This window comes from Onychostruthus taczanowskii, unplaced genomic scaffold, assembly GCF_017590055.1.
Source record: "Onychostruthus taczanowskii isolate IOZ18803 unplaced genomic scaffold, ASM1759005v1 scaffold138, whole genome shotgun sequence".
NCBI lineage: Eukaryota > Metazoa > Chordata > Aves > Passeriformes > Passeridae > Onychostruthus > Onychostruthus taczanowskii.
The window spans coordinates 1,079,751-1,102,030 of NW_024498551.1; the positions used below are offsets into that span (position 1 = coordinate 1,079,751).

General features: G+C 57.2%; 1 protein-coding gene across 1 annotated transcript; it reads right to left on the bottom strand.

Moving 5' to 3' along the window:
* Nucleotides 1-5,048: 5,048 nt before the first annotated feature.
* On the bottom strand, nt 5,049-21,794 carry KCNN3 (potassium calcium-activated channel subfamily N member 3). Its single transcript, XM_041397358.1, is given in 9 exon segments — nt 5,049-7,043; nt 7,463-7,532; nt 7,703-7,830; nt 9,108-9,218; nt 10,845-10,986; nt 14,474-14,892; nt 18,022-18,117; nt 20,908-21,117; nt 21,120-21,794. Coding segments are annotated over 9 exon segments (1,977 nt in total). The 5' UTR covers nt 21,624-21,794; the 3' UTR covers nt 5,049-6,746.
* Between the last annotated feature and the right edge of the window lie 486 nt (nt 21,795-22,280).

The following is a 22,280-nucleotide window of genomic DNA, read 5'->3' on the forward strand; positions in this document are numbered from 1 at the left end:
TATTTTTAGGATTTAGAGGTATTAGCTCAAAACTAAAAAAGCCCGATTTATTGATTAATCACAATTCAACTACTGCACATCACCTTCCTCCTTCTCTGCTGGCTCCACAACTCCATGTTTAGCTGGGGGAGTTATTTCTGTTGGTATCCTCCTAGCCCACATATCAGGATGGAATTTGGGACACCAGTCCCTCAGCCTGCCATCTTCACAGTGAGCTGAAGCCAGCAGTGCCCCGTTGCTAGGCTCAGAGTGGTGCTCATTGGGAAAGGGTCCAGCTTCCCCTTACCAATGCATTCACTTTGGGAAAGTTATTTGTGTGCCCTTTGCACCCCAGAAAACTTTTATCCTTGTTTTTTTGGAGGTGAGGGATGAACTGGAGGGAGCAGCCCGGCTCTGATGTTTGAGCAGAGTTGGGAGAGCATGGGGAGCCTCAGTGCAGAGCCAGAGGAAAAAGCATCTGCCATGCCACCAACCTCCTACACTCCTTTCTTGAGCCACAGCCCAAGAACATGGGAACCAAAAATCCTTTTGGGGACCAGGTGTCTGGAAAACCCCTCATCACTCCCATAAAACAAGGCATCTGGGGGTTCCCCCTGGTTTTACAAAGTGCCCAGCAGCTCCTGGCATGGAGGGTCCAGAGATGTGACCCCTGCCTCAGCTTCCCTCTGCACAAGGGAACAGGGATGTATCCCCTTCCCTGGGGTCTTCCCAAACTGCACAGATGGACCCTGAGGAGCACCAAGCTGCTTCCTGGGGATGAACAGGACAGCTCAGCACTGCTGAGCACCCAGCACAACCCTTGTGGCACTAACTTTCACTTCAGCAAGAGGTCCCTGGGTCAGGAATGCTTCCAACATCACTCCCCTGTTGGCCCCAGGGGCAGAAAGAAAGGAGCTCTCACGGCTTGCAGAACAGAGGGTCTGAGGCACTGATAGCTGTACGTATAGATCATATATTTGTGTGTGTAACTCTGCACAGAGAGCTGCATCCTTACACACCCGCACAGGTAAATACTTCTAGATAGTGACCTCTTCAGATTAAAGTCCAAGGCACTTTTTACAGTGAACAGGTTAAAGCCATAGTTTAAAACATGCCTGTTTCTGGGTACAGCTCGGGTTTATGGCAATGCTGTGGGGATGGGCTGTTGTCATATGGGCCAGCCCCCACTCCTGTCCTCCAGCTGAGAGACCGGCCCTGAAGGAGGAAGGTAAGCCCAGGACTGGATCCTGACCACAGAGACATGCAAGCAGCTCCCACTGGAAGGTGCATGGGCAGTGCTGAGACCCCAGCGGGGGAAGAACACTTTGGGCAGAAGAAGGAGCAGAGCTGGGTGCAGGGCACCAGGGCCCCCAGCCAAGAGCACCCACTGGGCAGGTGGTTCTGGAGCCCTGCCTGGTGCCTCTTGGGATTCTGAGGTGGCTCATCCCATAGGGAAATAATGCCATGGAGAAGCTTTTTCTCTCTCCTGCAAAATCCCCTCTCTTCATCCTTGGACCCTTTGGATACTTTTTAGGAGGGAGCTTGGAGTTAGGTGAGAAGAAGCTCAGAGCAGTACAGAACCTGGCAGCAGAATCTTCCCAAACTGCTGAGCAATCACCACCATTGCCCCCCACCAAACATACCTGGTGGCCAAGGCACAGGGCTCTGGGCTGCCTGGAAGATGCTGGGCAGCAGAAGCCCAAGGGAGAGTGGTGCAGAGGACCAGGAATCCCCAGGCAGCCCCAGACCTAGCTGGCATCAGCAGAGGCTCAGCCCTGGCCTCTCAGAAGAACCAACATCTTTCCTCCATCAGAGCTTGTTTCTGCAGGGAGATTTCAGGTCTGGGGTCCAGCAAGGAGCATCCAGACCTCATGGCAGCTCATTGCTGCTGGGGTTCCACTGGGTTGGACTGGCCTGGAAGGGTGAGACCAGCACAGCTCTGACAGTGGTAACAGAGTGGCAGTGACAGCAGCTCTGATCAGGAAGGGCCAGTGCAGGGACTTTTAGACTTTCTCTGGACAAAAGCAGCAGGAATTGGTTCCATAGGTGCTGCTCACTCCCAGACACATCATGCTCTGTGAAGACTGGCCAGGACAAAGGGTGGCTGCCAAACAGAAGTTTAAGACTTATGATCCAGTAGGGATCAGTTTCAGCAGCTCAGGGGTTGGAGGTAAGGAAGTGATGCTCTCTGAGGCTCAAGGAGTCCATAGAATCACAGAATAATGGAATCAGAGTAGTTTGAGTTGGAAGGGACTTAAAGCTCATCTCATTTCCCATGCTATGGGCTGGGACACCTTCCACTAGACCAGGTTACTCCAAGTCCCATCTAACCTGGCCCTGAACACTTCCAGAGATGGGGTAGACACAGCTCTGGGCAGCCTGTTCCCAGCTGAAAGGCTGAGACAAAACAGTCCCTGCAACCTCATCTCATCTCATTTCTCTTTTATGCTCAGGGTTTTGTCCTCCTATGCCATCATATCCTGAGGTTGAACAAAAGCTGCAGCGCCCCAGGGCAGGGTGTGAAATGTGAACTGGACATGTCCCAGTCTCTTCTCCCAAGTAACAAGTGAAAGGACAAGAGAAAATGTCTGAAAGTTGTGCCAGAGGAGGTTTAGGTTGGATACTGGGAAAATTTCTTGTGTGTAAGTGTGGTCAGGCTCTGGTATAGGCTGCCCAGGGCAGTAGTGGAGTCCCCATCCCTGGAGGAATTTAGAAGATTTGTGTGTGTGGCACTTGGGCACGTGGGTTAGTGGTGGGCTTGGTGGTGGTGCTGGGTTAACAGTTAGACTTGATGTTCTTAGAGGACCTTTCCAACCTCAATGATTCCATAATTCTATGAAAATGTGTTCTGCAGCACTGCTTTCTTAAGAGCCTCCATCCTGGAGGAAAAGGGGAAGTTTGACTCTTGCAGAGCTTGTGCCCAGGGAGCAGAGTCCCTCCTTCTGCTGGAGGAGACAACCTGGGGAAAATGGCTTTCCAGAACCTGGGAAAAAAGGGGAGCCTGACCTTTCTGTAGGGACATGCAAAGCTCTGGTGCCATTGGGCTACACACAGATCCAGACCTGCTAGAGGTCAGCTTCCAAGTACTGTGAATGAGTACAAGGGGGATAAAGGATAACAACTTGGGTTCTGCACTTCTCCCTGTCCCCCATCCTCACTGGCAGTAGTAGCTGTACTCAGAAACAGACATTTTTGGCAGCAGCCTGCTGTTGCTGCCTGCTAACAACCGTGTTGGGTACAAAACCATAATTGAAAGTTACCATAACCATCATAATATAGCAATATATTTCATAGTTAAAATAAACTATTATGCTTTCCCCTATCAATAAAAAAGAAGCGAGCAGTACAGAGGCAAGATGCAAACCCAGGTCAAAGCTCCTTAAGTCTGGACAGAAACATCCATGAGTTTGCAGAGAGATCGTGGAATTTTTCTGGTATTTCTAGGATAGTTCCTTGCAGGCGGAGCAGGAAGGAGAGTCGTGGAGCAAAAAAAGCCCCCAAGACTGTGCCAAAAATGGGACTAGCTGGGTCAGGTGGGTCCTGGAGGGGCATTGGCCCCACTGGACTGTGGCATCAGACGCTTCCCAGCTTGCAGGAGGTCGGCATCGCTGCGATTTTCCTCTTGTGCTGTTCCTCCACCTTGGTTGCTGATCTCGGTTCTTCTCTCTGTTTGTCCTGATGTCCCTTAGGGTACCCAAAGTGATCATCTCAGGTGTGTGGACAGGACTGGCTGCAGAGCATTTACTGGAGCTGTTCACTGGGGCTGTGCCAGCCAAGGCTGCTGTTGACCAAGAGCTGCCATCAGGGAGCAGCTCTGCACGGGCACGGCGGGCTGGGCTGCCCTGCCCTGGGGCTCCTCACCATGCCTGCCCTCACTGTGGCCTCAGCTGGGCTCTGGGGTCCTGGCAGCAGGGCTGGAGGGGGCTGGTCTCGGTGCTGGCCATGGTGGGGTCCGGTACTGGGAGCAATGGATCAGGGCTACTGGTACCAGTGCTGAAAAACTGGCAGGGGAGTGGGTGAAGGGGTGGGATATGGGCTTTGGGGATTGGGATGGGCATTCAGGGGTGTGGAAAGGGGGGTGCAGGGGTGAGATAGGGGTGTGGGAGTGTGTGGGATGCAGTGTGCAAGGTGCAGGGCATAGGGTGTAGACCCTGGGCTGCCAGGTCCCAGGCAGAAGGGTTGTTGCACTGCAGGTTGTGCTGAGATGAGGCCAGGGAGGAAGGTTGTGGGGTGCACAGGGACCCACTGCCCCAGCCTTGTCGAAATCCCACTGCAGCAGCAGCTGCTCTTCCCCAGAACAAGGGTCTCTTGCTCCAGCTGCAATCCCAGCTCTTGCTGTGGTCCTTACCACCTCCAGCCTTGGGGCCTGCAGCTGGCAGCACCTGCTCTTGTCTCACTTGGTTGGATTTCCCAGACTTGATTGTGTGCTGGCAGGGAGGTTCCTGGGTCCCTGCTGGCAATATTGATCTTTAAGAATCAATACTTCCTCTGGCTCTCTGATGCCCCAGGACACGTCTTCACACCTCATTCCATGCACAGCACCGTTCCATGGGCAGTTTGCTCCTATCTGAAGCCCAGAAAGCATTTTTCTCCACCAGCTGCCTGCAGGCCAGGGAAAATGCTGCATTTCAGGGTCTTTCTCAGAATTTCTTACATATTCTCCATTGCTATGCTGGCAACCTCCTGAGAGAGATCAGCAGGAGCTTCTGCTGGGCACGATGGACAGGGGGGCACCCACAGGCATACAGGGAGCAGCAGCTGGGCTGAGAATAGATCATGGGGGGCTTCCAAGGCAGCAGTGAATCCCCAGCCATCCGTGGGATATCAATGATAATTACAAGAGCTTGGAAGAGCAGCTCTTGCCCAGCAGCTGTGTGTCTCCCACTGGCCAAGGACCAGCAGCAATGGGCACGTGCCTGCCTGAAGGCAACAGGGATGACTGTATTTGTCCCCTGCTACCAACACCTCTGCAGCACAGGGATCTCATTTTGCAGTGCTCCTGCTTTTGCCTTACAGCCTTCTTCCTCCTCCTCCTCCTCCTCCTCCTCCTCCTCGGGCCAGCATGGGGGCAGTACTCCTCACTAACTACTGCTTATTTTCTATGTAACTCCAGCTGCAGGGCACAAGGAGTGGAACCACCTCACACCACTGGCAGCAAGGAAATTCTTCGGCATTGGGGGTGTAGGGGTGGTGGTGCAGGAGGGTGCTGTGTCTCTACCCCTACGTGTGCACAAAATCCAGCATTATTTATGGAAGGGAAAAAGTTACAAAGGAGAGCATTACAGGCTGAGTATACCTGGAGTAGCACAGTGACTGATTACAATTACTGACACTGCTGGGTGAGGTGTAATTAATATTGCAGAGTAATTACATAGTTACTTCATCTGTTTAAAAATATATAAATACTCTCTGCTGAGTTTTCATGGAAAGCAGCAAACACCAACCCCAAAGTCAGAGCCTGGCATGGCTCCATGCAAGGATCCAGGAAAGCCAGATCATGACACTGGGGAAGAACTGAGGAGGAAAAAGGGAGAAATGGTGAATGCAAAACAGAAAGTGGCTGGTTCCAGAAGCAGCCAGGTGATGCCAAGGGTACCTCAGGAAGCTGAACACCAGCAAAAAAGTATAATGGAGTTTGAGTTGCTGCACTTTGGCAGGCATGGGCAGCAGTGCCTCTGCCAAGACAGTGCCAGAGTGCTGCTGCCCTCCACCAAACCCAGCAGAAGTGGCATGAAGGCCATGGGCTTTGTTTTAAACAGATGAAGCACCTGCCCCTGCTACCACATCACTTGCCAGTGAGCTCCTGCTTGATCCTGGTGGATTCGACATTGCCAACTGGGCTCAAGCATGGACGTTCCCAGCACAAGTGGAGACAGTTGGAGCTGATGGGGTGTTCATCCAGCACTTCTGAGACTGCTGCAATGAGCCCAGTGGCTTTGCAAGATGCTGGGAGGCTCCCAGCAGGCAGTGATGTGAGCACCTGGAGACCCCTCAGTGCCCGAGCTGGCCTGCCAGCCCCATCACGGGCCACCAACACACTGGCTGGGGGCAGCGCTGCGTGGCCCTGCACGCTGTAGGCACTGCTTTCCTGGCTCTGGCATGTGTCTCCAGGCAGAATATGACACTAAGGACCAGAAAGAAGAAGTGTCCATTGTTCTTCTCTGGGTAGAAAACACTCACAGCTCCAGAGAACTCCACAGGAAGGTTACAGCCAGACATTGTCACCCAGCTGTCAGAGTGAGGGGGCTGTCCTGTGGGTCCCGGCAAGAAGATGGAAGGGAGCATAGGCAGCGTCAGCCAGAGCCTGCATAACGAACCTCCCCACACTGGCATCTGCCTGGCGAGGTTTGGCAATCGTGAGAGGGGCAGGGGGCCAGGGGGGTGCCCCAGGGAGAAAAACTCTCCCTCCGGTGTCTCCGTTGCTTCAGTGCTTCTGACTTGGTGTTTTGTTTTGTTTTGTTTTCAAATGTGAAGACCTGAGATTGAGCGTGGGTTTTCCGTCTGCCACCGGACGCCATGGCACAGGCTGGCCCAAGGCATCACCTTCTGTCCCCTTCCTTCACCACGTGTAGAGGCACCTGAACAGGGATGCAATTCCCGATACCAAGGCGTTGGCAAAGCTCCGAGCATTGCTCGGCACTGCTGGTCCCACTGGCTCCAGCTGAAGGGTCCTGCAGCGGTTCAAGGACCAGAGGAAAGTTCACAGAGACCTCATGATCTGTGTGGAAATGCTTCCCCTGTCCACGGTGGGGCTGAGGGGCTGTGTTTTAGCAGCTGCTTGAGCTCGTGTAAGGGGTGGGGAAGGAGGTGGAGCTGACCCCAATGGGGCTCTCAGAGAGAGGTGTCTGGGGGGTGCCCACGGGCACACCAACGCCCCGGGCCTCCAGCACGGCGGTGAGCAGGCGCTGCTGCTGCTGGCGCAGCATGTCAGCCATCAGCAGGGGCAGGGAGTTGAAGCTGGCACTGAGCTGCTCCAGCTTGGATTCCAGGCCACTGATCTGCTTTTCCAGGTCCTCACTGCGGTCATTTAGCTCTGTGATGAGGTCGTACATCACGTTCTGCATCTGGGGAGGGGACACAGTGGCGGGGTTAGTACCATGGCTGGAGGGGTTAGTGCCACTGCTTCTAGCAGAGCTCACCCCTTTACCCCTTTCTGCCCTGAGAGCTGCCCCATCTCAGCCCACCCCAGGTTCTCCAGGGGTTCTGTGACTGCAGTTTGGCTCATCCCTGGCCATCAAAGTGAGGAAACTCTGCTGGCCCTGTGCTGCTGAGCAGTGGTACCCCTTGCACAAAGGGTTGCAGGGAACCCCTAGCTCGTGAATGTGTATCTCCTGCTTTGCAAGGGCAGCCATCCCACAGCAGCTATTCCTTGGTGACATTTACTGAGTCGGAGCATTTTGCGGTCAGCCAAGTCTGCTTTAGTTACTCTGAGTGAAGAGAAACACTCAGTCTGGCCAAGCCACAGGGTTCCTGTGGGACTTGCCTTTGAGAGGTCGACAAGGGTGTTGGCTTGGTCACTCAGCTTCCTCTGCTCCATCTTCACGCTCCGTAACCTGGAGAGAAGGAAAGAGCACATGGCTGTACTCCCTCCCCTCTTTCAAACTGCATCTGGAGACCTGCCTGCATATTGGGCAATGGAAAACTGCCCCCACACCCCTGCCAGGGACAGGATCCTGGTTCATCTGGAGCTCAGTTGCCCCCAGCCCACTGCACAGCCTCTTACTGGTGGATGGCTTGTAGGAACTTCCTCTGGTGCTTTCTGACTTTAGCATGGTCGATCTTCTTCAGCAGCTTGGTGTGCTTGTAGATAAGCCACGTTTCCCGCAGGACGTTGGCTGCCGCGTTCTTGATCTGAAAAGGAAGAGTGGCTGCAGGTCACCAGCCAGGTGGGATCTCAGAGACACTGCTGTGGCTCTGCCATGAACCAAAGCTGCACTTGACCTGCCCCAGCAGGAGCGAGGCGCTCGGCTCTGCACCCGCACGCTCTCCTGGACTGTTCCAGGGGATGCTGGGCACTTCAAGCAGGAGTAAGAGAGGGCAGAGCTGTTGGCCCCTGGTGTACCCACATCCCAGTCCTGCTCTGCACTCATGCTCCAGCACTTGACTCTTTGCCTACACACAAAGTTGTACCATAAGCCTCAAGAATAAAAGATCCCAATTTTTTTCTTGATTCCTGCATCCATCTGCCAATCTTGGCAGGTCCCAGACCTGCAGGCCCCAGTTGTGCTGCCGGCGTGGGGACGTGGCTTCCGCAGACTCTCCGGCTAAACTGCAGTGAGCTGCTCACTCCAGGAGGAACTGGCATGGAGCCTGCAGATCCCTATCACTGGCCAGTGCAGTGGGGCTCACCAGCTGTTTTGCTCTCCCAGCCTGCTCACACCAAGGTCCTGACTATTCCTGGGGTGTCAGGGCTTTGTCTGGGGCTCTGCTCTCTGGGGTGAAGCGGGTGCCCTGGTTGCTTGCCACCACTGGTTGCATTTCCAAGGGCTGCACTGATGCTCGTTTTGCCACCATCCCCTCTAAAACATTCTAGCATGCAGACCCCATTATGTGACATGCCACTTTTGGTTGGCTGATGCTTTGTCATGATGAGGCTGCCAAGACCAGTGACCTCCTGCTGCTCCTACATGCTACCAGGGATGTGACACCAGCCCCTGGTATGACAGTGACCCCATGAACACCCTACTGCAGGCTCTGGGTCCTTTCTCAAGGGAGCCTCACAATGTGGTTCTTATCTGTGGTGGACACTGAATCACTAAAACCCAGTTGTCTTCCTGACAGGAAGAATGAGATAATGCTCTGGAAGAGGAGGGAGTATGCTCCCAAAATCACCTAAGTCCCTGGAAGAGAGCTGCTGCTCTTTGTCTCAGTGTAACACTTGTCCCTGTGCTATATCCATAGCACTTGGACAACTTCCTCAGCAGTGGTACCTGCAGGACCCACATCCGGAGGTGCCAACACCTTCCTCTCCTGTTGTAGCTTCACTCAGTGATGCTGGCACCTTCTTCCACTGTGGTACCCACAGGATCCAGAGGTGCTGACACCTCCCTCCTGCCACGGTAGCCCAAATCCCCAGCTCCTGGCACACAGCAATGCCCCCACTCCTGCTGTCCCCCTTGGCACCTTACCCGCTTCGTCAGCTGTGTGTCCATCATGAAGTTGTGGACATGCTTCTCAGCTTTGGTGAGCTCCAGCTTCCTGGCCACCACAGCCACCACCAGTGCTGTACATCCAGCACCCTGTGCAGGGACATCAGTTGGGAAATCAGTTCGTCACTGTTTTGTAACACCAGCACTCCCACCCTCACCCTTGAAATTGCTAATTAACTAAAGCTACATGTCCTTCCCATTATCTCAACAAGATCTTACAGAGCCTGGGTCTCCTTGAGAGGCTGATAATGGCTCTGTAACTAACAGGAGAGGCCAGGGCTACTAACAAGGTCAGCAGTGGTCAGTGGGGAGCCTGTGCCACTGCAGGCCAGGGATCTGCCCCATGCCAGAGCCCTGTGGGACGGGGAGCCCTCCACTCCCAGAGAGGTCTGGGCTGGGAGAGCAGTGGGGAAGCACCAGGCAACGTGGGTGAGAGCAGAGAAGGGGCCCCAAATCAGGACCCTTCAAATTGCCCCACATCCCAACTGCACCAGCTGGGAGCTCCCTTATCCCAGCGATTAGGGCCAGATGTGTGTGGCAGCCACCATCTCCAGTGCACGTCTGTGCTGAGGTGTTCTTTCCAGAGCCTCCCTGCCATGCTCCTGAGCTCTGCTCATACCAGCTGGGTCACTCCCCCCACCGCCATGCTCTGGCAGAGTGCTGTCAGCCTGGCAAGCTCTCCTTAAAGAGTCATTAATTAACCTGGTACCCTGAATCCTTCAGTGTCCTCAAAGGTCCTGCTGCACACCCTCAGCTGCCACCACCTCTCTCCTCCTGGATGAGTGACTACCCCTGGTGCTGACTGGGGCAGTCCAGCAAAGCCTCCAACCCCAGGAGGTGTGGGGGTCTCCATTCCCTGGGGTGGGGGGCTGTCCTGGGGGTGGTGGGACACTTTGACAGACAGTGTCTCACTTCAAAGTCACCACTGGCTGGGGAAGAGTTTCAGAAGCCTGCAGCACCAGAATCCCCTCGGCTGAGCCAGCAGCTCCTCCTCTGCTGGCAGTTGCTGCATCACCCCCATCCACAGGGATTTTCTCCCTTGCTGGGCTCTCACCAGCCACACCAGCCTTGCTGCATCTGGCCTCATCCAAGACAGATCAAAGACTTGCAAAGGATGAATACCTCTTGGTGGAGCCTCCCCAGCTGATGGTACTCATGGGGTGTCAGCTCGGTCTGCCCTAGCTGGGAGGAGGGATGGCTCCATCCCCGGGGCCTGGAGCTGAGGTGGGCAGAGCTGATGGCTGGGGTACATCTGTGGGGAGCTGGGACCATAGGACCCCCAGCTGCTCCTGGAAAGTCCCACCAGCCAGGAGATCTCGTGGTGGGCTTCCAGGCGCAAGTACACTGGAGGCACTGGAAAATGGCGACCTTTTGGCCAGAAGGAAAGGAACCCCTGGCAGATGAGCAATGGAAGCCAGATGGTGTGGACCAGGATGGCCAAGGGATGCTCAAGTGCCCTTCTCCTCCCTGGGGACATCACTGACTCCACCAAGGCCCTCCACCCTTACTGAATGTGGGTCTAAATCCACTCCAAATTCATCAGCTGAGACAACTCTATCAACTTCCAGGCTATGAGACCTCAGAGCTGAAGTCACTAGGCCTTGTACATTGACAAAACAGCTGAGAAACAGGCCCTGGTAAATTCCAGTGGCCCCTCCTCTGCAATGGAGACAGGCAGAGCCCACAGAATGGAAACCAGCTTGGCATGACCCTTACCATGATGCCAGTGAGCAGGCAGACTCCCTTCCCACAGTAGGTGTGTGGGACCATGTCCCCATAGCCGATGGAGAGGAAGGTGATGGAGATGAGCCACATAGCACCCAGGAAGTTGCTGGTTACATCCTGCTGGTCATGGTACCTGCCAAGGAGACAGGGACATCAGTGTCACAGCAGGGGACAGGGATAGATGGGGCAGAAACGGGGGGACCTGGGCACCGTGGCTCCCCCAGCACGGGCTGTGCTGGGGTACAGGATTAACAACACAGCAGGAAGTGCCATAGTAGCAGTGGTTGCACAATTTCTGGCACTGGAAAAGCCACATGGACAAAATGAGAGCAAAAGCTCAGTGGAAAGGGCTTCTGCTTTCAGTCAGACCTGTCACCACATCCCAGTCCTGTTGTGTGTCCCCGGTGCCATGTGGTGCTGCAGCGATATTTGGCTGATGGGAGAAAGAGCTGTGGCTCTGCAAAGGCCCTGACCACAGCAGCTCACCCCTGGCACCCTCCCTGCATCCCACTGGTGCTGCAGCCTGGGCTGTGGCACTCCAGCAGGCAGAGCTGCCAGCAGCCCCAGCAGAACTGCTGGGGATGGATCCTGTCGAGCCTCTGGCACAGGCTTGGCTTTCAGGAACAGAGGAACAGCTCACACACTCAAGACACAGCACATGTGGAGTGGCTGCAGCTTTGGGAATGCTGCAGATTTTCCAGGTTCCTGCTGGGGATGTGAGGTCAATGACCACTCTGGCTGTCCCAGACTGGCTGTGGCTCTTCCAGCAAACACGCAACCAGGGGCTCCAGCTGCCTCCAGCTCCCCAGGGCTGGGCAAGCACAGCCCAGCCATGCAGGTACGATTCCCAGGGATGTGGTGCTGACTCCTGGCAGCTGAGCAGGGCCTGCCCAGTCTCCAGCGGGACTCAGCCCTAAGCTGGCAGGGGCAGGCAGTGCCTTTACCCCACTATGAACAGGATGGTTGTTCTCCTGTCTCCCTGGCTGGCTTCTCCCAGCCTCTTCACAGGATCTGGAGAGGGAAAACAGATGGAGCTTTTGGCAATCCCAACTCCAAGATCATCGCTCACAGAGCAGTTGGGTTTTCTCCTCTTTTGAAATGTTTTTCCCTCAGCTGGAGACTCAGATGAGGTCCTGGTGCAGCAGAAAGCACCTTTGGCCATGGTGAGGCTCGCTCTGGGCAGGGTTGGCCAGGGGAGCTAGAGCCCATAACAACAGTGGTGCTCCCCAAAATTCCAGCGCCAGCAGTGGGGCACACACAATTATCCCATCCAGTGTCTTCTCCTGAGGAGAGCTGAGCCCACCTCATCCCACAGGGTGGAATGTCCCGAGGGAACAGCCCCAAGAGCATCATGCTGGACAGGGGGGTTACAGGCCTACTGAACGGAGGGACATTTTCTCTTCTGAGTAGCACTTTGAGCAAGAATTGACAAAGCAGAGGGGCTGGCCCACGCCACGGCTGTGCGGGCAGAAAGAGGAGCCCCCCGCTCACACCGAGGGCCGCTGCAATCAATCGGAGACCCCAGCACCGCTTGTCTGCCCGCTCCCGCGGGGGCCACAGCCCCCTCAGCGCTGCGGCAGCATCACCCTGCTGCCCTGCCCCGGGCTGACCCCCGCCCGCCGGTGCTCGGGGCGGCACGGTCGGCACACGTGCGGGCGCACGGGGGGCGGCGCTGGCGGCGGAGGCTCCGCGGGCGGCGGAGCGGCGGCCGGGCGGGCGGGCGGGGTTGCTAAGCGACTCGCCGCCTGCGGAGAGGTGCGGCCCCGCGGCGCGCACGGGAGGATGCTGCTGCCCCCACAGCCGCTGGGACCACAGCTCGGTGCCGAGGAGACGTGGCACCCCAGCCCCACAAGCGCGTCTTGGAGAGGCGCCACCGCCTCTGAACTGCCCGGGCCCAGCGGGTGCTGGTTGGGAATGGTCCTGCGAACGGCAGAAAACTGTTTTCCGGTGCTAGCGGGCAGCGTGGACAGGGGGACACGTCCTGGGTAACCCTTGTGGGAGCTGTGTGACACCCCCCAGGGCTGGTGCATCCGCAAGGGATATGGCATCCCTCACACATGGAGCGTGTCCCAGGGGTTCTGCGTTCCCCCAGTCCTGCATCCCCCAGGACTGACGCATCTCCAGCCCACCTGGGTTCTCTTCTGCCTCTCTGTACATCGAGGGAGGTGATGGCAACTGCGGTGCCAATGATCTGCAGTGCCTCGTCTGCATAATTTCTGGGGTTTTTTTTGTTCCTAATAGTTCTTCATTGCATCTTCCAGCCTAAGCCTTGCCAGGTGTTGGATTACCCTCCTGTGTGTGTCCTGGGTGCCTGTCCGCCTGTTCCCTGCTTAGGAGGCATAAACCACAATTTCTCAAACACAATTAGGCAGTGCCTGAGCATCCAGCTCATAAGGACGGCATCATTAAGGGAGGCAGGAAGGCAAATGCAGCCAGTAAAAGCTCATAAAATCTCAGTGTGCCATCCCACACCACTGCCACAGCACTTACAGCTGCCCTAATGCCCCTTTGCAGCGTGACCAGAGCAACGGGTCCCACCCTGAGGAAGGGAGGGTGGCCTTCTTCTCACTTTGAGAGCAATCTAGAAGCAATCTGGGTCTCCCAGGTAACCCTGGGATGCCAGTTGGCGTGATCCCTCACACCTTAGTTCCAAGGATGACACAAAGCTGCCACAACAGGGCAGCTTGTGGAGGACCTGCCCTCCCTTCCCCAGGAGCTGCTGGCAGCCTGCACTGTGGCTGTGGATAAAACCTTCTGGCACAGCACTGGGATGCCACCACCACAGCCCCCTGGTTCCCTCACTAGACAAAGAGTGTGGCAGGTCCCTGAGAGATGGAGGTGCAGTGATACCCACCAGGCTGGTCGCCACAGCAACCCCGGTGCTGAGCACGCTGATGCTGGCATGATGCCATCAAGCTGTGGGTATGTCACCACAGTGTTGTCATGGCAGTCAGTTGCAGCGATGCTAGAGCATGAGCCAGGCCCTGTCACCATCAGCACCTCTGGGTCCTCCTCATTCACAGCCCCCAGCTCCCACCACTCTCCTTGTCCCCCACCCATGCTCCTGGGGCTTCTGGCACCACACATTGCACCAGGACCCTGCCTGGCTTAGGCACTGTGCTGTGAGGACAGGGCTGACCCTGCTCTTCTTCCTGCCTGTGCAGACAATTTATCATCTGTAACAACAGGGCTCAGTGCAGGGAACCACTGAGGCCCCAGAGCCCTGCACTCCTCCTCCAGGGTGTTGGGACATCGCACCTCCACTGAGAATTCCAAACTGCCATGAATCCCAAACCACAAACTGATGAGCTTCCAGAGCCACTGCACATCATCACGCATTCCTGAACTGCCGCACATCCTGAACCGCTGCACATCCTGAACCACGGAGCATTCCAAACCTCCACACGTCCCAAACTGCTGCTCGTCATTCTTGTTTCCTGAACTACTGAGCATCCCAAACCTCCCTGCATCCTGAACCTCTGTGCGTCCTCAACAGCTGAGCATCCCAAACCTCCAGGCATTCCCAAGCGTTGAGCATCCTGAGCTGCCGTGAACCCCTAACCCCTGCTCATTCCAAACACCGTGAATCCCAGAGCACCACGCATCCCAAACGCCCTCACCTCTCACACACACGGACTGTCCACGCAGCGATGATCCAGAGGGAAATGCTGAAGACCAGCAGCACAGTCCCAGGGCAGATAGTCATGAGTGTCTTCATGACGAAGCGGGTGTTGAAGTTGATCTTGTTGAGTGCCCCAATGCTGCGCGAGGAGGCGTCAGTGAAGAGCTTGCTGTGCAGCAGCATCACCCGAGCGATCAGGTAGAGGCGCAGGAACATGGGGATAGACAGGATGATGTCCACGTCAGCCTCTGCCCGAGATGGTGTGTAGGAGAAAGCCAGGCGAGCTGTCCAGAAAAATTTGTACTCCCCGGGGATGGGGTGTATGGCACAAACCAGCATCTCCAGGCTGATGTAGAGGATGCGCTCGTACGTCATCGCTATCCGCCAGTCGTCAGCTCCATTGTCGATCACAAAGAGCTGCCAGGATGCAAAACCACGCGGTTACCAGCGGCCCCACAACCTGCCCACTGGCATCCCTCACCCTCCCTCCACAGGCAGTGGGGGTCAGAGCTAAGAGGAGCTGGGTGTGGCTCAGCCAGAAGCGCTGGGGATGGACGGAGAAGAAAAACATGGGAATGAGTCACCACCAAGCTCTCTGCTGCCCTGCTAGTGTGTGTCAGGGATGGCCTCGTTGCAGGGGACACCAAGAGCTTTAAGGTGCCTGGCCTTGAGCACACACCCAGGTACAGCACGGGGACAGCTCGCTCAAAATCTGGCTGGCAGGAACCCACTTCCTGGAATGTCCCCCTCATCCAGGCCACAGAAATGGGCAAGCTGTGGTGCCACAGAGCACCAGCACGAGTCACCCCAGTCCCCCTGCTCCTGGTGTTGCACTGATTTCACTGACAGTCATCACACCCTGAGTGCCAGGGCAATATCTGGGCAGTGAACACCACAGTCAGAGCATCCAGCTGCTGGCAGAGATGGGATTCAGTTGTCATGGCAACTGACGGTTCATCCTGGGTACAGCAGCTCCTCTCCCATCATCAGTGATGGAGTTGGGGTCTCTGCAGGGGCTGGGGAGATGGCAGCTCAGTTGGCCTCTCAGGGATGCCAGCAGAGCCCTGGGAGTCACCCACCCAGGTGACTCGGAAGGGGCAATCCTGAGGCTGCCATCGGCTTCTCCCTGCTGTGACAGGGACACCGGAATCACCCCAGCAGGAGGGATGTGCTCAGGGCCTCTCTGCAAGCAGCACTTGGCAAAGAAACCACCAGGAAGGGATCCAAGGGGGATGTGGCAGCTGTGCTGCTGTCCGTGTCCTCAATCCTGCAAGCGTGAAGCGATGCTGGCTTGCTCACAGAGCCAGGGCTGCACAGAGCCCGGGCAGAGGGTGAGAGGTGGCTGTGGAGCACGGCCCCAGCTGGCCCTGAGCCCGGGAACAACCCTGCTGCCCTGTCAGAGGCCCCAGTACACCTGTGCCAGCCGCCTCGCTGGCACGGCATGGCATTTGGGGCTCTCCCTGGGGATGGCAGGAGCCACTGGGACTGACTCACGGAGTGGCTGTCCCAGCCACCTCCCTTTCTGTAGGGAAAACTCTGCTCCTTTTAGCTGCTTTGTTTGAGAAATTGTTTACAAAAATGCTCCAAGCTGTCAAGGGAGATCCTCAGGCATTTAGCAAGCTGACAGCCTATTCCTTCCTGGAAAAGGGTGTTAAAATAAACAAATTAGCAAGCGGAAAAAGGCAGGAGCCTTTTGACTGTATGATGGGGAGTTGCCATAGGGCAGGGAAGGGAAGGAGCAAGATTTGGGCACGATTCCCCTGAGCCAGCCCCTCTCTGTTCTGTACCTGTAAAGCATCAAAACGGGTTTCCATGGAAACCTAGTGTGGTTCAGTGGTACCCAAGGGGGTATTTCCCAACACATCCAGCACCACTGGCTCCAGCAGAAGGAACAAGAGCGTTGGCCACCACATCTCCAGGAAAACAAAGCCCAAGAAAAGCCACCAAGACACCTCATGAGGATTAAAGTTTCACCAACAGCCTGAACAGCTCCAGGCACTCCAAGCACAAGGACGAGGGGTCTCTGCCCCTCCACAACACCTTGGCAGGAGCTGGCAGCACTGCCAGCACTGCTCTCCTCCACGGGTTGTGGTGATAATGGGGTGCTGGCAGAGGATGGCATGTTCTGCTCTAGGCACCAGAGACATCCGTGGGGTGCTGAGTGATGCCTCAGCCCCAGAGAAACTGAGGCACAGGAAAACCTTCAAAGGACTAATTAACACAATTAGCAGGATAATAGAATCACAGACTGGTGTGGATTGAACAGGACCTTAAAGCTCATCTCATTCCACCCACTTTCATGAGCAGGGACACCTTCCACTAGCCCAGGATGCTCCAAACTCCTTTCAGCCTGGCCTTGAACACTTCCAGTGATGAGGCAACCACAGCTTCTCTGGCTGAGAGGAAGAGGGAACCCCGAGGGAAGAGGCTGAAGTCATTTTTTCCCAGAGGCTGGGAGGTCTGACAAGTGCCATGGCCAGGTGAGCACAGTCTCCCACCTTGGCCAAGAGGTACAAGAAGTTGAGGATTTACAGCTCTGGCAGCCCCATTCAATTTTTGTTGGATTATCAGCAATTTCTTTATAACACTTGATAACACATACAGCAATGAGCAGCCAGCATAACTTTGTTTGGAGCAGATGAAGTCAAACTCATCTAATTCCCTGTCTTGACAGTGTAACTGGCCTGCAAAGCAGCTGGGATCATGGTGAGGTTCAGTCCCCACGTGCAGAGGGACAGCAGTGGCACTTGGGCTCTGGTCAAGGCAGGAGAGGTGGGATGACCTGTGTGCTGCCTGGGTGGATGTTGTGTTTGCACAACCCACTGCCAGGAACAACAAGCAGAGGAAACAGTGAGCACCGACGGCACAGCTCACCCGGCTGACCCCAACCACCGTCATCCTGGGGTAAATATTATTCCAGCAAGAAGCAGAGCTCTCAAATATTTGCATTGAGAAACTCACCCCCAGGCTTGGTCCCCATGGGGGCAGGCTGAGCTGGAGTGGGGACTGAGGCAGGCAGGGAGTGGGATGCTGCTGCCAGCCCCTACATGGCAAAGCCCCTCTGTCCCCAGCCCCAGGAGGGACACGGTGGGATTATGGCACTCAGGGCCAGGGGCTTTGACATCCCTTCCCAGGATGCTCCTTCTCCTGACTGGTGATTCATTCCTCCCAGGCCCTAAACAGGCTGGCATTGTGCCGAAGCACAGGGAAGCACAGCCTTCCTGGAACAAACTGGGAGTCCTTTAACTTCCCAGGGAGGAAGAGAGTGTGCAGCCCTGATAGGAAAGGATTTCGTGGCTTTCTTTGGCACTTTGACTGGCTTGAGCCCTTCCTGGCTATAGTCACCCCAAGCCACCAACATATCTGCCAGGCACCTGGGGCTCAGAGAGACCAAGAATTGCCCCTCAAGACCTTGACAAAGAGGAAGGAGGCTCCAGGATGGAGCAGGATGCGAGCTCAGGTGCTGTGTCCCACTCAGGTGGTTGGCAAACCCCACAGCCCACCCCAGCAGCCCCTCGCTTGGCACTGGTGATGCCAGGACCTTACCTGCACCTCCCGTGTGTGGTAGGCGATGATGAGGCCCAGCAGGATGACGGTGGAGAGGCTTATAAGGCATTTCAGGGCCAGGGAGAACATGGAGTCCTGCAGGGTGAAAGCAGGGAAGGTGTTAAGGGGCACACAGCTGTGGGAGTCTGCTGGCACTGGACTCCACACCCCAAAGGAAATGCTACCCCCCACACCTGCTATCCCCATCCCCAATGGCACTTCTGCTGCTTCAGCTCCCCCCTAAGCAGCTTGACAGAGTAGTAAGGGCACCATCAGAACCATCAGCACCACTGGCACCTCCAGCATCACTGGCACCACTGGTAGCACCAGCAAAAACAACTAAAAACTCTTTTTTAGTTCTATTCTGCTGAGAGCAGTTCCCAACCTCCCCTCTGAGATGTGCAATGCCAATGCCCCAGCCCCATCTAGCCTGAGCCCAGTATTATGGTATCCACACAGAAGATCTAACCAGACCCTCCAGCTAATTAATCTTATGTAAATTAAACCAGCCCCTGATTCCCTGATGGCTGAACTGGCGGGTCCCTGCTGTGAAAATCAGGATTCACTGTTCCCTTTGGATGCTGGTAAACTCCTGTGTGTGGCAGCCACAGCGCAGCCCCACTGATGCTTGGCCATTGGCAGCCCCTCACCAAGACGTTGTTCCCAAACCAGCCCCCCTGAGCACCGTCCCACGCCTCTGTGCCACCCCCAGGCCTGGCACACTCCTGCCCTGCCGAGACCCAGCACACTCATGGCATCCCATCCTTGGCTCCCCAACGTGCTGGGCTGCCTTTGGCCTCGCCTGGCTCCCTCTTCCCGTGCTCCTCATCCCCACAGGGTGTTTGCACGAAGAGAAGGGACTATTTGCTGTGGAGGCGGCACCGCATTGTTAACGACTTGGCTCTGGCTGTGCAATTGTGTGGATATAATGGCTGGTGCTAAGAAAAGTGCTGTGACTAAACACTACTATTAACAGGCAAGCTCGGGGCAGCGTTGTGCCAAGGTGGCTCTGGCCAGACCCTTCTCAGGGGCACAAACCCTGCATGTGGCACCCGCTGCCCCACCTGGCAAGTGTCACACGGCGTGTACCAGTGCCTCCTGCCTGAGCAGACCTGTCAGGAAGAGCCATTCCTGGATCCCATGCTCATAGCAAACAGCGTGGGGTCTGGGCCAAAGTGGGGAAGGACCTTGGCACCCTGGCACACGTCCTGCTCCACCACGTGGATGGCAGAATGCTTCGCCCTGGTGGTGCTGCGCAGGTGGTGGGAAGCAGCAGCATTGTCCTGTGGGCAGGAGAGGCCCTGTGCTGCCCACATCAACCGAGAGGCAGGGAGCAGGCAAGGCAAACCCTGGACACAGCAGTGTGTCCCTGCTGCCCAGCTCAGCCCTGGCACCCTCTGGCTGGGGGCACACGGTGGCGTGGCTGGGGCCGTGGGGAGCTGGAGCTGCACCACGGCAGCCAGCCCTGCTCACAGGCACTCCCACAGCCCTGGTCACGGCCCTGCCGGTGAGTTCTGGGGCTGCTGCGGGGGGATTTACATACAGCTGCTGCAAATCTGGCCAAGGGCCTGCGGAGGCCGGAGCCAGGGACCGTCCTGCACCCTGTGGCTGTCAGCACAATGGTTTGTGTGGGGCAGGGGCGCAGCAGCGTGTCACAGCTGCTGCATGGCAGCAGCGCTGACTCACGGGGTCTTCCCCAGCTGACACAGCAGCTCAGCGTGGTGGGGCCAGCGAGCATGGCAGCATTCTGCTGGCAGCTTGGTAAGGGTGGACAGTCCCCCTGGCGCCAGGCATGCGGGCACACGGAGCCTGCGAGGGTGGCTGCGACTCAACAGGTAGCAGATGCAGGTGGGGGATGGTGGTTTGGCGTTGCTCCTGCCAAAGGGGAGTGGGAACCACCAGAAAAAGGCTCTGGCATTGAAGCATCTTTCTTTCTCGGCAAGGATGCCAAGGATGCCAGCTTGGCACCGAGGCATGCCCCTGCCTCAGACAGAGCAGTGGAACTGCTGCTCGCAGCCCCCGCATGCCCACCGAGCCGGCAGCCGTGGAAGGACGGGGCTCAGGAACCCCCCAGCCAGGCACCTGGGTGGGGAGGCAGCAGGGTCCCCCAAACCACAGGACCCCAGCAGCGTGCCTCCCCTCCTCCACCTCCCGTGCTCCCGCTGCCCTCCCCACTGCCCGTGCCGGGTGAAGGCAGGAAAGGGGAGCAGCCCCTTCCCCTGCACGGGCGGCACCGCGCACGGGGACCCCCGCTGGCTGCACCCCAGCCCCCCCAGCAGCGCCGGCCCGCTGACGCCCATGGGTGCTGGTGGGGGTGCCGATGCCTTCCCCTCTCTGGATAAGTATAAATAACATGACAGATGTCTATACAAAGAGTTATTCATATCGCTGCCAACCAGCGCAGTCCGGGAGCAGGAGCTGGAAGGGACGTGGGGGGGAGAATTATAAATAAAAGACACTGTCCTGCAAAAAAAAAAAAAAAAAAAGGCAGGAAGGGGTGTGGAGGAGGAGGCGGAGGAGGGAGGGGGTGCTTCGCTGCACGGCCGGGGGCACAGTGCTTTTGAGGAGTGCACTGCCATGCCAGCAACAGGCACCACAAACCTCCGTGGGTCGGTGCCTGCTGCTGCAAGCGCATGGGGCAGGACTCGGCAGAGCAGCCTCCAGCACAGAGCCCCTGCACCTGCAGCCGGGCGCTCACCCTGCCCAACACCTGTGGCTGCGGCATCCACCAAAGCTCTGCGAGCATCCTGTCAGTCACCAGCCAGCCTGTCTGACCCTGCTCCGCTCCAGAGGAGCTCCATATTTATCCCGTGGGATAGATGGGGCAAATGGCTCCATGTTCGCCCCACCAGCAGCCCCGCACACACCCCCCGGCCCCGCTGGTACCTTGGAGTAGAGCCCCCAGGAGAGCTCAGTCTCAATGACCATGACGACAATGCCAAACATGCCGAAGATGAGCGCGTAGTCACTGAGGCGCTTCCTCTTCTCGAACAGTGCCCGGCGGTGCCCAAGCCGGTAGCCAATGTTCTGTGCCTTGCGCTTGGGCCCCTTGGCAAAGGTGGTGGGGGCCGGGCGGGCNNNGGGCGGGTGGGACGGTGGGTGGTGGGCGCATGGTTGTCCTCGCGTGAGACAACAATTTCAGGGGGTTCACCGGCACCGAAGAGCTGCAGGGGTTGTGCCTCCGGCTCGGCCTCGATGAGGTTCCGTCGGGATGCGCTGAGTCGGCTGAGGGGCTTCATCACCCCCCCGCTGTACTTGCAGGAGCTCATGGCGATCTCGGTGAAGGGGTTGCTGTCCCGCCGGTGAACCAAAGGGCTGGGCTGCCGGTGTTTGCTGCTCGCCACCCCAGAGCCCGCTGGGTGGTCGCCGAGGTTGAGCTGGCTGCCGTGGCGGGAGGAAGGGTGGAGGGCGGCGGGGGCGGCGGGAGGAGGAGGAGGGGCCCGTAACGACCCGGGCGAGGAGTGCAACAGGCTGTGCTGAAGCGGCGGCAGCGCGGAGGGCGGCGGCGGTGACCGTTCATCCCCCGGTAACGGGCAGGGACACCGACCATCCTCCTCCAAGTCCCCCACGCCCGAATCGTGGAGATGCCCCGATGTCTCCATGACGGCGGTACCGGCGCCGCTTTACAGGGCACCGGTTCCGCTTTACTTGCCACCGGCCCCGTTCGCTGGATCATGAATGGGCTCCGTGCTCTCGCCGCTATCGCCGCCGCCACCGCCCCCGCCGCTGCCGCTGGCCCGGCCCCGCAGCGCCATTGGCCACGCTGGGGCTCCCCGCAGGCTGACATCATCCCCGCCCGCTCCCCGCTTGGATCTCCCCCCCCATCACACCCCCGGCTCCTGCATCTCTGCGGGGTCGTTCGGGACTTGTAGTGCACCGGGTTGCACCGGGCGCCGGTGCCCGCCCGCCCCGATGGACAAGTCCCGAACGACCCCCTCATTCGTTTAACCCATTGGGGTCCCCCACGGGCATCCCCCCTCCTTTGATATGATCCCCTTTAATCCGTTTAGAGGCTGGGGATTACGAGCAGCAGCGGGAGCAGGTGTTCCCATCCTGGGGTGGGTCACCCCATGGACAGGGGGCACGGGGTGTGTGTCTCACGATGTCCCCAAGGTCGGGGTCAGGGTAATGGTAGAGCCAGAGTATGGGATATATACATACAGATGCATATAGGGCCCTAATCCCCCCTCAAAACCCCCTGCCCAGCCAAGCACAACCACCCCCACCCCATCGTGCCCAGCTGTTGCAGGAGAGGAGCA